The sequence below is a fragment of the Paralichthys olivaceus genome, chromosome 4, assembly GCF_024713975.1.
Source record: "Paralichthys olivaceus isolate ysfri-2021 chromosome 4, ASM2471397v2, whole genome shotgun sequence".
Lineage (NCBI taxonomy): Eukaryota > Metazoa > Chordata > Actinopteri > Pleuronectiformes > Paralichthyidae > Paralichthys > Paralichthys olivaceus.
Genome location: NC_091096.1, coordinates 12,870,928 through 12,883,246, shown reverse-complemented (window position 1 = coordinate 12,883,246; position 12,319 = coordinate 12,870,928). Strand labels below are relative to the sequence as shown.

The window sequence follows — 12,319 nt, the reverse complement described above, 5'->3', positions numbered from 1 at the left end:
TGACAGAGACTGAACATTTCAGCTGAGGTTAAAAGGGAAACATAAGCTGCTGCCCACAGTGGAAAATACAACACGAGCAAAGGTTGCTAAAGTTTTTCTACTTTGCCTGAGTAGCTTTTTCAAGTCTTCTCTGCAATATAGGTAGCAGATCTAGTGCTGCACTGAGTAACTGAGGATGCTGAAGTCAGCATGTTAAAGCAGGTCAGGTTTATTCTAAAAAATCAAAAAAAATCAAACAGCCCCTGGTGAACTGGTGTGGCGTAACAACATATATCATGTAGTCTGAGTCATGCAGCTGTAAACAGGGATGTGCTGGTTTGACTAAACTTGTGAAATAGAAATATAATAAGGCAAACAACCAGCAACATGAAAACTGTTGCTGGTTAAATGCCGTCAAGTCTCTTTCTTAAAGGTCGCTACCCTCATTTGAGATCATCATCATGCTTCACATTACTGAAATGTGCAGGGCAAAAGAGCCCAATGGTAGAGGGGGTGTAGTATGACAATGATAAAGAGTGAGGATTGCAGCCTGTTTACAACCAAACACAGGAGTGTATGTTCCCCTGCTGGAAAGAGGGAGAGAATGGTGTGTTGCTCAAGTAACTAACACTTTATATGAGTGGACAGATCACTAAACTACACAGACAATAGGCAATGCTGCTATTTGTGTTTACACTGTAAAGGGACTTTTGGAAGTAGGAGAGAAATGAGAGATATGAGAAAATCCTCTCAATGGAACCAACCCCTGTCTCCCTCCTCAGAGGTCAAATTATTTTCAGCTGCTTGTGGGATTTACATTAACCCTACACTGCTCCAGTTCCTGCTCTGCACCAAACAGCCTCAGAAAATGCCAAGGGTACCCTGAAACAAAAAACTCTGGCACACCATTTTCCAAAGCCTCCCCCCCAATCCTAGTTTCCGTTTGTTGTGATTGAGAGCAGGTGGGCTCACTCAGTCGCACATCGGCTTTATTTTTTCTCCCTCCCCGTAGTGTGTGAGGGGGCGATTTGTGCCAGTCTGAATGTTAACACCAACTCTCACCAGCAGTCCACAGCATCACAGCTGGTGAAACCCGCAGCTCAGCTCGTGGGCCCTGAGAGGTGTACTCACCCTCAACCACAGATCAACATGTTGGGCATGAGTTCTCAGCTGCAGGGCCACATATTTAGTTTGGAGCAGGAGCAGCTCTGTGGTTAATGACTGTAAACATACATGTCCCCAAAGCACAGGTAGAGAGAGGTCACTGTAACCTGACACCTGGAGATAGATGGATGGATTGATGGATGGATGGATGGGTGGGTGGATCGATAGCTATATTTGTTTTATACCCTGTCGTGTTAAAAACAAACGGCAGTTCCTCATCTCGGGCTCAGCTCCAGTGGTTTCATAAGAACCTCTGAGAAGCTGCAGCTCATAATTCATTTAGAACAAATGCAGTGCGTAACGTGCCGTCGCCTTGAGCGCGCATTGTCCTCAGTGAGAGGTAGAAATACCTTGCTGTCACACTTTTAATACGCAGACGCACACAACAACGGATGCTTTTGATACATAGCGAGGCGCTTTCAAAATAAAAGTCCCGCATTTAGCGTCTAATTTCATTAATTAAATAATAACCTGGCTTCAAAGCATATCAGGAAACTAAATGAAAACAACATGTCCTTAGAAACAATTATAGAATTAATGGTCATTTACACTCCCACCAAATCATGACTGATTTTCATCACTTTATGGGATGTAAAGCATAAATGATTTCTAAATCAATAAGACTTTTAAATCTTAGTTTGACTCCATTAGATTGTCCATAAACTCTTTATACTGTAAAGGATATGGCTGAGGAGAGAAGATGATGGTCAAATAGTCTCAAGGAGCAGGATCAGCTTCTGTACTGGACGTTCAGCAATGGATGGCTTGCCAGAACGCTGTCCCTTCTTTCCTATCTTCCGATCTCCAATCTGAATCTTTACTCTTCTCACCAGTCCATCTTTATCAGTTACTGTCTCTACAACTTTAGCCAACTTCCACTCGTTGCGAGGCAGATCTTCTGTCTTCTCCATCACGATGTCGTCGACTTTGAGGTTTCTCCTTGGAGAATGCCAGCGTTGTCTGGTGGCAATATTGTAGAGGTACTCTCTTCTCCACCGACCCCAGAACTGCTCTGCCAGATACTGAACACGACGCCATCTCTTACGAGCATACATATCCTCTCTGATGAATCTGCCAGGAGGTGGTAAGGCTGCAGTGGGTTTCATGGTGAGGAGGTGATTGGGCGTTAGTGGTTCTGGACTATCTGGATCGTTTAGGTTGTCAACTGTCAGTGGACGACTGTTCACAATAGTTGCTGCCTCATAGAAGAATGTCCTTAGAGAAGCATCGTCCAGTCTGCCTGATGAGGGTGAGAGAGTGGACCGAAGAACATTCCTCACTGTTCGGATCTGTCTCTCCCATACACCTCCAGCATGGCTTGCGTGTGGAGCGTTCATGCTGAAGTCACACTGTTTCTCAGCCAAAAACGTGGTCAGACGATTAGCATCCAACTGCTTGAGAGCTTCATTTAGCTCATTTTTAGCTCCAACAAAATTAGATCCTTGATCACATCTTATGTCACGTACTGCTCCTCTTATAGCAATGAAACACCGAAGTCCATTTATGAAGGCATCCGTTGACATGTCGTCCAACATTTCAATGTGGATAGCTCGACAGCAAAGGCAGGTGAAAAGCAGTCCGTATCTCTTTTGTACCTTGCGTCCTTGTTTAGTGAGAAACGGACCGAAACAGTCCATTCCACAATAGGTGAATGGCGGCGATGGATCTACACGCTCAAGCGGCAGATCTGCCATCCGCTGCTCTTCTGTGAACCTTCTGAGTTTGCGACATGTAACACATTGATGCAGATGCGATGTCACAGCTCTGTTGATTCCTGGAATCCAGTATCCATTTGATCTGATCTCGTTGATAGTCAAGTCTTTTCCTTGATGGTGAACCTTCTCATGATAATGAGCAATTATTGCCTTGGTGATGGGATGATTCTTTGGTATTATCACTGGATGCTTCAGCGAGGTAGGGAGAGATGCGTTTTTTAGTCTTCCTCCCACCTTGAGGAGTCCATCTTGATCAAGAAAGGCATCCAACCGATACAGTTCACTCTGAGAAGGAAGTTGAGCAACTTCACTAAGCAGCTTTACCTCTTCTGGATATGCGTGTCTCTGTAAGTCTTTTATGATGATGCAGCGTGCATCTTCTCTTTCTTGTACAGTGCTGTGATTCGATGACGTATCTCTCCTGACACGACGAATGAGACGAGAGACAGCTTGAGTTGCTTTCGACCATGAAGAAAACCTTGACAAGCGGTCTGAGAGGCTCCATCGCTCTGTTGTCTGTGTGTTTAGTGTATGTATTCTTTTTACCTCAGGATCTCCGATCTGTATTTCAGTTATTACATCTGCAGTGTGGGGTATCTCCTTCTCCCATAAGAACCGAGGTCCTGTGAACCAGCTTGATGTGAGGATCTCATTTGCGCTTGAACCTCTAGAAGCAAGGTCTGCAGGGTTATCATTGGTTGAGACATATTTCCATTGCTGAGGAGACGAGCTGAGATGTATTTTCTGTATCCGATTTGACACGAAGGTGTGAAAACGACGTGCCTCATTGTTGATATATCCCAAAACCACCTTTGAATCAGTCCAGAAATACTCAACAACATCTGTCAAACCAAGCTCCTCCTTCAGAGTGTTGCTTGCTGTGACTGACACGACAGCGGCTGCCAACTCTAGCCTGGGGATTGTCGTGACCTTGATTGGAGCTACTCTGGACTTTCCCATAACCAGAGTACAATGAACACTTCCCTCTTCATTCACATATCTCAAATATGAACACTGGCCATAACCGCACGTGCTTGCGTCAGAGAAATGGTGTAGCTCTTTTTTCAAGACCTGACCGAAACCAAGAGGCACATAGCAGCGTGATATGGTGATTCTCTCTAGATTTGCAAGATCATTCTTCCAGTGCTCCCACACTGGTTGCAGTTCACTGGGAAGGGGATCATCCCAGCCTGTGCCGTGTCTACACATTTCTTGAAGCACCCTTTTCCCCATGAGCAGGAAGGGAGCTACAAGCCCCAGCGGGTCGTAAAGGGAGGCAACTGTGGACAGTATACCTCGTCATGTTGCAGGCTGGTCTTTCAAGCAGACACGAAATCTGAAAGTGTCTGATTCAATGTGCCAGTGAATCCCCAGGGCTCTCTCCAAAGTCACATCCTTGAAAGCCAGCTCAAGATCTTTCACTTCAGTGGCACGCTCAGATGCAGGTATACTCTCCAGCACTGTTCTGTCATTACATATGAACTTGTGCAGTCTCAGACCACCCATAGCACATAGCTTCCGGGCTTCCTGTGCTAGCTGAATAGCATTATCTACATTTGGTATGCTAGCAACACCATCATCAACATAAAAGTCTTTCATGATGAACCGTGAACCAAGGGGAAACTGACTTTCATTGTCCTTAGCGAGCTGTTTCAGTCCGTAGTTAGCACATCCTGGCGATGAAGCAGCACCAAAGAGATGCACCTTCATTCGGTATTCCTGTGGCTCTGCATTAAGGTCACCGTCTCTCCACCACAGGAAACGTAGATAGTCTCTGTCAGCTTCATACACATAGAATTGATGAAACATTTTCTCTATGTCGCTCATCAGTGCAATATGGTGCTGTCTGAATCTGAGAAGAACACCGTTCAGATTGTTCAGCAGGTCTGGGCCTGACAGAAGATGGTCGTGCAGGCTAGTTCCTTTGTACTTGGCCGAGCAATCGAAAACCACTCGGAGTTTGTCAGGTTTTTTGGAGTGGTAAACTCCGTGGTGGGGGATATACCATTTTTCTCCTTCCTTCCCTTGATCATGAACTTTCTCTGCCTCACCACTTCTGATGATTTCATTCATAAACTTTACATAGTGTTCTTTGTACTTGTCATCCTTCAACAGCTTTCTTTTAAGGTGACTGAGCCGTACCATGGCCTGTTGCTTATTGTCAGGGAGATAAGGTCTCTCTTTAAAGGGGAGTGGCATCTCGTAATGTCCATGAATGTTCTTCTGAATTCCATCCTTTAACATATCCAGGAAGCGGATGTCATCCTGAGACACAGTCTTTCCGTCTTTGCTAGCGTCCTTAAAGTCAGACTCGAGAACCCTAAGTGCCTCTGCTGGAGTCACTGGAGGAAGTTCTTTGACAGCAACTCTGTGGCACATATTAGTGAGGTTTGGTGAGTCATGGTGTGGTGATGAACAGCCTACAATGCTCCACCCTAGGTCCGTCCGAACTGCATATGGTTCACTATTTCCTCCAAGGATTATCTGCCGTGGTGCCAGTGCCCTTGAGCAATTGTAGCCGATCAACAGACCGACTTCACACTCCAGCTGTGGTGGGATTTCATCTGCTATTTTTATTAGATGATTCCAGTGCCGTGCCGTGTCACAGGTAGGAATGTGTGTTCGATTCACTGGTATACAGTCCTTGGTGTAAGCAGGAGGGAGATCAATGGGGATTGTAGAGCTATAACCTCTCACTCTCAGGCCTGATACTCTTTGACTATGCATTAATGAATCCTTTCCTGTCATTGTTGTTAGCTTCAGCCTTACAGGATGTGTTTCAGTCTGCAGACTATCACTAACTTCTTGGTCAATGAAGACTGTATCACTTTGGGTATCAAGCAAGGCATAAATAAGCCTTTCTATACCTGGATTGCTAACAGAGGAAACCCACACTGGTACTATCATCGAAGTAGTAGTAGTTGGTTCCTTGGTCTCCACGCTGAGAGACAATGTGGTTGCTGTTTCCTCTGTGGTGCCTTGATTTAAGACTGACGTGGTTTTGGCTTTAATGTAGTTGTCATCATGGAGAAGCGTAGGATGTCTTCCTTTACAGCTTTCACATGAATGTCTATTGCGGCAGTCCTTGGCATTATGGCCTGACCTCAGACAGCCATAGCAAAGTTTCTTTCCTTTTACATATTCTCGTCGTTCCTCCAGGGCTTTCCTTTTGAACTCAGGACAGCGATGAAGATGATGTTTACTGTCTTGACAAAACATACATGGTGGCTTTAAACCTGTTTTTAATTGCCCCTGAGTTTCAGTCTCTGTAACTATCTGTGTATGGAGAACACTGGATTTGAACTTCTTTTCTTTCAGATAACGTCTGTCTGAGTTGGACTCTGATGAGTGGAGAGCGTGGAACGAAGTTATAGGGTTGCATGCAATCTCTGCCTCCGTTACAATGAAGATGACAAAGTCCTGGAAGTTAGGAAACTCCTGCTTATCTGTCATGACTTGAGTGGCTTTACGATTCCACTGTGATGCTGCCCAGTCAGGTAGCTTTTGAACCAGTTTCTGATTTTCTTCACAATCGTTCAAAATGTCAAGACCCTTAACATAAGGCATGGCTTCCTGGCATGAATGTAAGAAATCAGCAAATGCCCTGAGTCCCTCGGCATCCCTTGGATGGATCTTTGGCCAGTTTGCTAGTTTTTCTCTGAATGCTCTCTGTATAACAAAGGGCTGACCATAACGTTGATTGAGACGGTTCCATGCATCTTTATAGGCCTCTTCATCGTTTCTATAAAATATGCCATCAAGTGTCTTTCGAGCTGGACCTCCTACATATTTTTTCAAATAATGCAATTTGTCAGCTGAAGCAATGTTCTTTTTATCTATGAGCGATGTGAAGGAAGCCTTCCATTCAATGAACTGGATTGGGTCACCAGTAAATACAGACGGTTCTGGCATTGGGAGCCTGTTCAGAGCTATGCTATCTTGGACTGCCTGAGCTAGATAACTTACATCTGTCTGTGCAGGTGATGCTGCCACTGTGACATTAGTGGGCTGCTGGATGAGAGCTGAAGACACAGGTTGTTGAGGACACACATACTGATGTTCTCTTGAAGTATGATCAGCAGAATGAATACTAGCTCCCTGCATTACTTCCTGATCATAGGTTGTAAACCTAGCTCGTGCAGCTCTTATGTCCTTCTCTGCCTTTAATCTTTCCAATTCACGTTTCTGAGCTTCAAGTTCTCTCCTCTGTTGTTCCTCTAGGAGTTGAATCTTTTCCTTTTGTCTCTCCTCCTCCAATAACACTTCATACTCCGCTTCCTTTGCTGCTAATTCTGCTGCGGCATCTACTCTTTTTGCTGCCATGACGGAGTGTTGGCTGGAACCTTTACTGGAGTGTTGACTTGCACGTGAAGCTGTGGATCCGTAGATGGAGCGAGCATAGTCTCTGTTAAGAAGCTCATGGAGGCGTTGCTTTACTGCTTCACTATCAAATTCTCCATCAATGCCTGATATCCTTTCAAAAGCAATCTTAATGATGTCCTTTGTCACTGCCTCACAGGCATCAATGCGACGTCTTGTCACACTGGATGGAGTGAGATGAGCTCTGATTTCCATAAACATGTTTATAACATCATTCTTTCCTTCCTCTAATGTGTCTATAAGAGCTGCAATGTCTCTCTCAGATATGTTTAACTTTAGCTGCTCTCTAGCCTTGCGTGCCTGGATCTTCCATTGTTCATAAATGTGAATCAACCTTTTCTCCTTTTTGTGAGCCTCCTCCTTCTGAAATGCAAGCATCCTCTCCGTGGGATTCCGTAGGCGACCAGAGCGACGAAGTTCCTCCTCTTTGTTATCCTTATCCATTTCTTGGTCGGAGTCTCTGTCCTCTGGTGGTAAGTTTGCCGATGCTTCCATTTTGTGAGTGGGTGCCACAATCCTTGACCATCACATCAAGTCCCTCTGCAGTTGTCCTTGTTCACCAGCGTGATGGGACCGATGAGGTGAAGCTCTTACTGTAGCATCCCCGGCTGAATGATGATCAGACTCTTCAACTGATGGTCCAAAGTGTTTATTGAAGGAACCTTGTACACTTGAACGCACCGTAAGAGCTATGAAAAAAAGTATAACAATAAATATAATTAACTTCTTCATAACCTTATTGTATAATAAATTCACTCAAAATACATTTAACTTCGGACCGGACATTAGCCGAGCTAATGCTAATTAGCTGTACCGCCAGCTCGCAACATTACCTCAAGAGTATACAAAACCGTAAAAGTCACAGCGATTCGAACTACACATTAAACATGTCATGAGGTCATATGAAAACAAACCTTGTGCCCTCTATCAGCCAGGTGCTCGGTAAACAGAGTTATCTTTTCCTCTTTTTCAGTAAATACCTTGCTGTCACACTTTTAATACGCAGACGCACACAACAACGGATGCTTTTGATACATAGCGAGGCGCTTTCAAAATAAAAGTCCCGCATTTAGCGTCTAATTTAATTAATTAAATAATAACCTGGCTTCAAAGCATATCAGGAAACTAAATGAAAACAACATGTCCTTAGAAACAATTATAGAATTAATGATCATTTACAACTGGGGAGGGTGGTAAAAAGGAGAGAAGACCCAGCAGGCTGCGTTTTTAAAAGGACCCGAGGAGACTATAAAAGTGGTGTCATGCCCGCTGCTGCAGAGGCTCGGCTCGTTACGCGCTCACAGAGACTGAGGCAGGCAGAGCAGGGAGAGGAGGACGCACACTCACACGCACACACTCACTGTGCGTGAGCTTTACAAACTGCAGATCTGTGTTAGGCAAACGGGAGGCGGGGGTTTCAGGGGTGGCATTTTCCTCTGACTCACTCAGGATTTAACAAAAGCTAATTTTACGCACGAACTAGTGCCAGAAATCGTTTTTCAACTTAAGTGCGCGTTCGCCTCTGTGGTGAATAGGATGCGTGTCTTCTCCTGCCGACCCGGTGCTGTTTGACACATCCCCCCCGAGAGCTGGATCCGTTCACCGGTCTGTTTTCTCAGCGGGGGAAGTTGGGCTCGTCATAAAAAAACTTTTGTCTTCTGGCCGTCTGGCTGTGGATGCCACGGGAATGGGACTGCGCCAACGGGAGAGCGTGTCCGCGCTTTGCAGGAAAAGTTTGCTGTGCACGGTGCTGCTGCTCTGGCTCAGCGCGGCCGTGGACGGGACCTGGAAGACAGGACTTTACAAGACCTACTCAGCAGCCTCCCACACCTCCGTCTACCAGAAAAGGTAAAGAAAGCATCCACTCATTGTTCTGCCAAATATCTACACACTGTTCTGTATGTTTATCCTCACTTATGTCCTGTTGCACACACACTTCTAACTATTGTTCTTTAGTCTATGTTTTTTTTTAGAATATGATCCTTTACAGAAGTTACTCCTCCAAAGGTGAGATAGAAAAAAGGAGCTAACTTCACTGAATCTCCACATCCCACCCACAGTCCCAACATCCCAAATTAATAACAATAAATGAAAATAAATGAAACAAGAAAATAGAAGTTAAAGAAAGAGAGTGAAATTTAAAAAATGGATAAAGAAAAGATGAATAATTCAATATATAAGTGTATCGGGTTTGGCTCAGAGAGCTTCCTAAAGTAAGTAGTAGGCTATTGTGTTTTTCTTTTTATTTCTATATATTTGTTTTAACAGTGTATGTTTGACCCCAGCAGCCCTTTAATGCATGACTCTGCAGAGTTACTCCCATCTCCATCCATCTAGCAGCTCCTATTGTCTTCCTGACACTCAGTTTCCTTTTTCCTGTGCTGGCAGCACACATTGCTACGCCGTCTCCCATTGTTGTCCCAGCTCACCCACATTTCTCTGTGAGGCTCCCGAGAGCACCTCCACTGTCTCTTAACCCAGCAGCAGCAGCAGCAGCAGCATCTGCTCCTCTGCTGTCAGGGTGCTCTTCAGCGCACCACCTTCAGTCCCCTGTTCTGAGAACCTGTGTGGATCCCAGGGTGCATCTTGAATATGTTGATAACAGAAGTCTTTCTTACACTAAAGTGCACAAAGAAGGTCACTCAATGAAAGGGGGATGAGACAGACTCATAAAAATTGAAGGAGACAATCGTGAGACGAAACACTTAGACAAGAGCATCCCCCAGCTCTGCTTCCCTCCTGCACAGGGCCAGTGTTTAGCTCGGAGACCAGCCAATGCTTAGTGATGAGAGGAGGTTTACCATCGTGCAAATATTTATGCTGTCAGGCCGTTCATGTGTGTGTGTGTGTGTGTGTGTGTGTGTGTGTGTGTGTGTGTGTGTGTGTGTGTGTGTGTGTGTGTGTGTGTGTGTGTGTGTGTGTGTGTGTGTGTGTGTGTGTGGGGGCTAAGCCTGGTCCTGGAGCCTGCATGAGACCCCCTACCCCTCTGAGGAGGCCCTTCTCTCCCGGGTGTGTCCAGGTGGCTTTCAGCGCTCCCTGCAGCCTCACTCCACCGACTCACATAACCTCAACCACTCAGCTCCCCCTGTCAATCAAGGCCAGAGGTTTGTGGAACGTGTTTACTAAACACAGGCAGCTGGGACTCGGCTGCATCTGGGCTTGTTTTGGGAAGGGGAGGTGAGTTTACAGTCGGCCCGCTGCTGTTTGTGTGCGGCAGAGGAGGAATGGCAGGGATGGGACAGAGAAGAAGCTGCTGTTGATTGTGAGTCAGCCACCATCTCCAGAGTCAGAGAGGTCAGCGGGTTTGAGGTGACACCAGAGTAGCTGAATGTCTTGGTCCACCTGCTGTGTGGCCCGATCTGTGAAAGCAGCAGTTTATGGTGTGTCAACAAAGCCGGTGGCCGTGGGACTTCAGGCCACAGAGGGCTGTCTCATCGGCATTAACAACTTGACATTCAGAGACAGAGACTTAACTTGTCATTATGGCTCAGGAAATAAATATTCATTTTAGCAAACTGGGGGAAAGGATTCTGTCACAGGAAAATCTTCACTGTGAACGTCCTCCCATAGCAGCCTGTCTTCACACAGTGATTACTCAAATCAAAGGGGATTAACAGCTCCTGAGTAATTTCTGGACTGTAGCTGTCGCTCTGTGGAGGAGCTGATAAAGTGTTCATTCACCCTTGGCTTTCTTAACAACTATATGAGCTCAGTACGCTGAGGGGTTACTGAGGTAGCTGCTTCTTTACTTTTTGTCTCGCCCACTTCTTTATCCTCCCTCAGAAGACTTGTCATGGTCTGACAGGCAGTCTGAGCCCTGTGGCCTCCCTCATTCCTCACCCATCTTAACCATATCCACATTTTCTTGAAGCATGGGAATGAAGACGACAGATTCCAGTGGCTTAAAACTAGTTTTGGATTTGATCGCTTCGATAACTTCACTTTATGTTCAGGTAACTTGTTCATGCAGATTATGAGCAGTTCCCCAGTTGTATAGATACATTTATAATTAGAGATGGGTGATTTCCAGCGAAGCAATTATTCTTACACAGCGGCACCATACACCAGTGAAGAGCTGCAATGATTAATTGATTAGAAACAAAAAAATATCTGCAACTATTTCATTGATTGATTCATTTGAGTCGTTGCAACACTTTAGATATGAACACGATAGAACCATACATTTGATTTTTGACTGAGTGGCAGGACAAAACCAGAATGGATTCAATTAATTATTATCTGAGAGATCAATAAAAATCTCAAACAACAGTTCAATTCAACAAAAATTCTAAAGAAAGTGAAAAAATCCTGGATCTGCCCCTTTGTCCAGATGCATGACAAAATTTAATAGGATCTTCCACCAAGTTTCTTTGGAAAACAAACAAACAAATGGACAGCGGCGGAAACATAACCTCCTTGGCTGAGGTAATAAGACATTATAAAAAACACTCTTTTCTTTGTCAATATTCTGATGTTTTATAAACCAGTTGATTATAAAAATAATAATTAGTTGCCATGTTACTTTTAAAGGAATCAAATGAATGAAAATCCCAAATAAGCTGTGACTATGGCTTCTCAGATATGAATATTTTCTTGTTTCTTGATTACGCTCACCAAGGATGTAAGATTTACGCCCGTGTCTGTTTGTTGGCTTGTTAGTTTTTTTGTCAGCAGGATTACACAAAAACAACTAAATGGATTTCTAAAAAAACTTGGTGGTAGGATGTGGTACGGATCAGAGAAGAACCCATTCAATTTTGGCACAGATCCGGGTCAGGGATCCAGGAATTTTCTTTATCTCTTCATTTAAAATTGTGAGATTGGGTGTTTTTCCACATTTTTCCAGGTTTGCCAGGTGATAATACATGAATCTTGATGAAAAAAAGAGGCACATTAAGGGAACTGATATCTGTGAGTGTGGGAAAATTGCTGCAGATTTGAATTTGTTGGGCCTTGACGGAGGCATGCACTCGACTGAGTGATGTTCTAATTGTGAAAGGATTCTTCAAGGTTTAAGACTGTTGGCAGGATGAAACGAGAAATTTGAAAACGTCAACTTGGGTTATGGGATATTTTTGAAA

General features: G+C 44.6%; 2 protein-coding genes across 3 annotated transcripts in view; one reads left to right on the top strand and one right to left on the bottom strand.

The window, feature by feature from the left end:
* Window positions 1-3,390: 3,390 nt before the first annotated feature.
* On the bottom strand, window positions 3,391-8,421 carry LOC138404822 (uncharacterized). The gene is made up of 2 exons (XM_069523781.1): window positions 8,153-8,421; window positions 3,391-7,927 (listed from the first exon to the last, which is right to left on the bottom strand). The coding sequence occupies exon 2, from the start codon at window positions 7,731-7,733 to the stop codon at window positions 4,158-4,160; it is 3,576 nt and encodes a 1,191-aa protein (XP_069379882.1). The 5' UTR covers window positions 7,734-7,927; window positions 8,153-8,421; the 3' UTR covers window positions 3,391-4,157.
* A 111-nt stretch (window positions 8,422-8,532) lies between these two features.
* emid1 (EMI domain containing 1) overlaps window positions 8,533-12,319 on the top strand; it is a 51,489-nt gene continuing 47,702 nt past the window's right edge. For both annotated transcript variants that reach the window (XM_020101067.2, XM_020101068.2), the window contains exon 1: window positions 8,533-9,086. In XM_020101067.2, the coding sequence (XP_019956626.2) occupies window positions 8,926-9,086 (161 nt within the window). In that variant the 5' untranslated portion in view covers window positions 8,533-8,925. The remainder of the gene's footprint in view (window positions 9,087-12,319) is intronic.

Excerpts from the sequence above, each read along its gene's own strand:
- LOC138404822 (XM_069523781.1), bottom strand. The coding sequence starts at position 7,733 with ATGGAAGCATCGGCAAACTTACCACCAGAGGACAGAGACTCCGACCAA.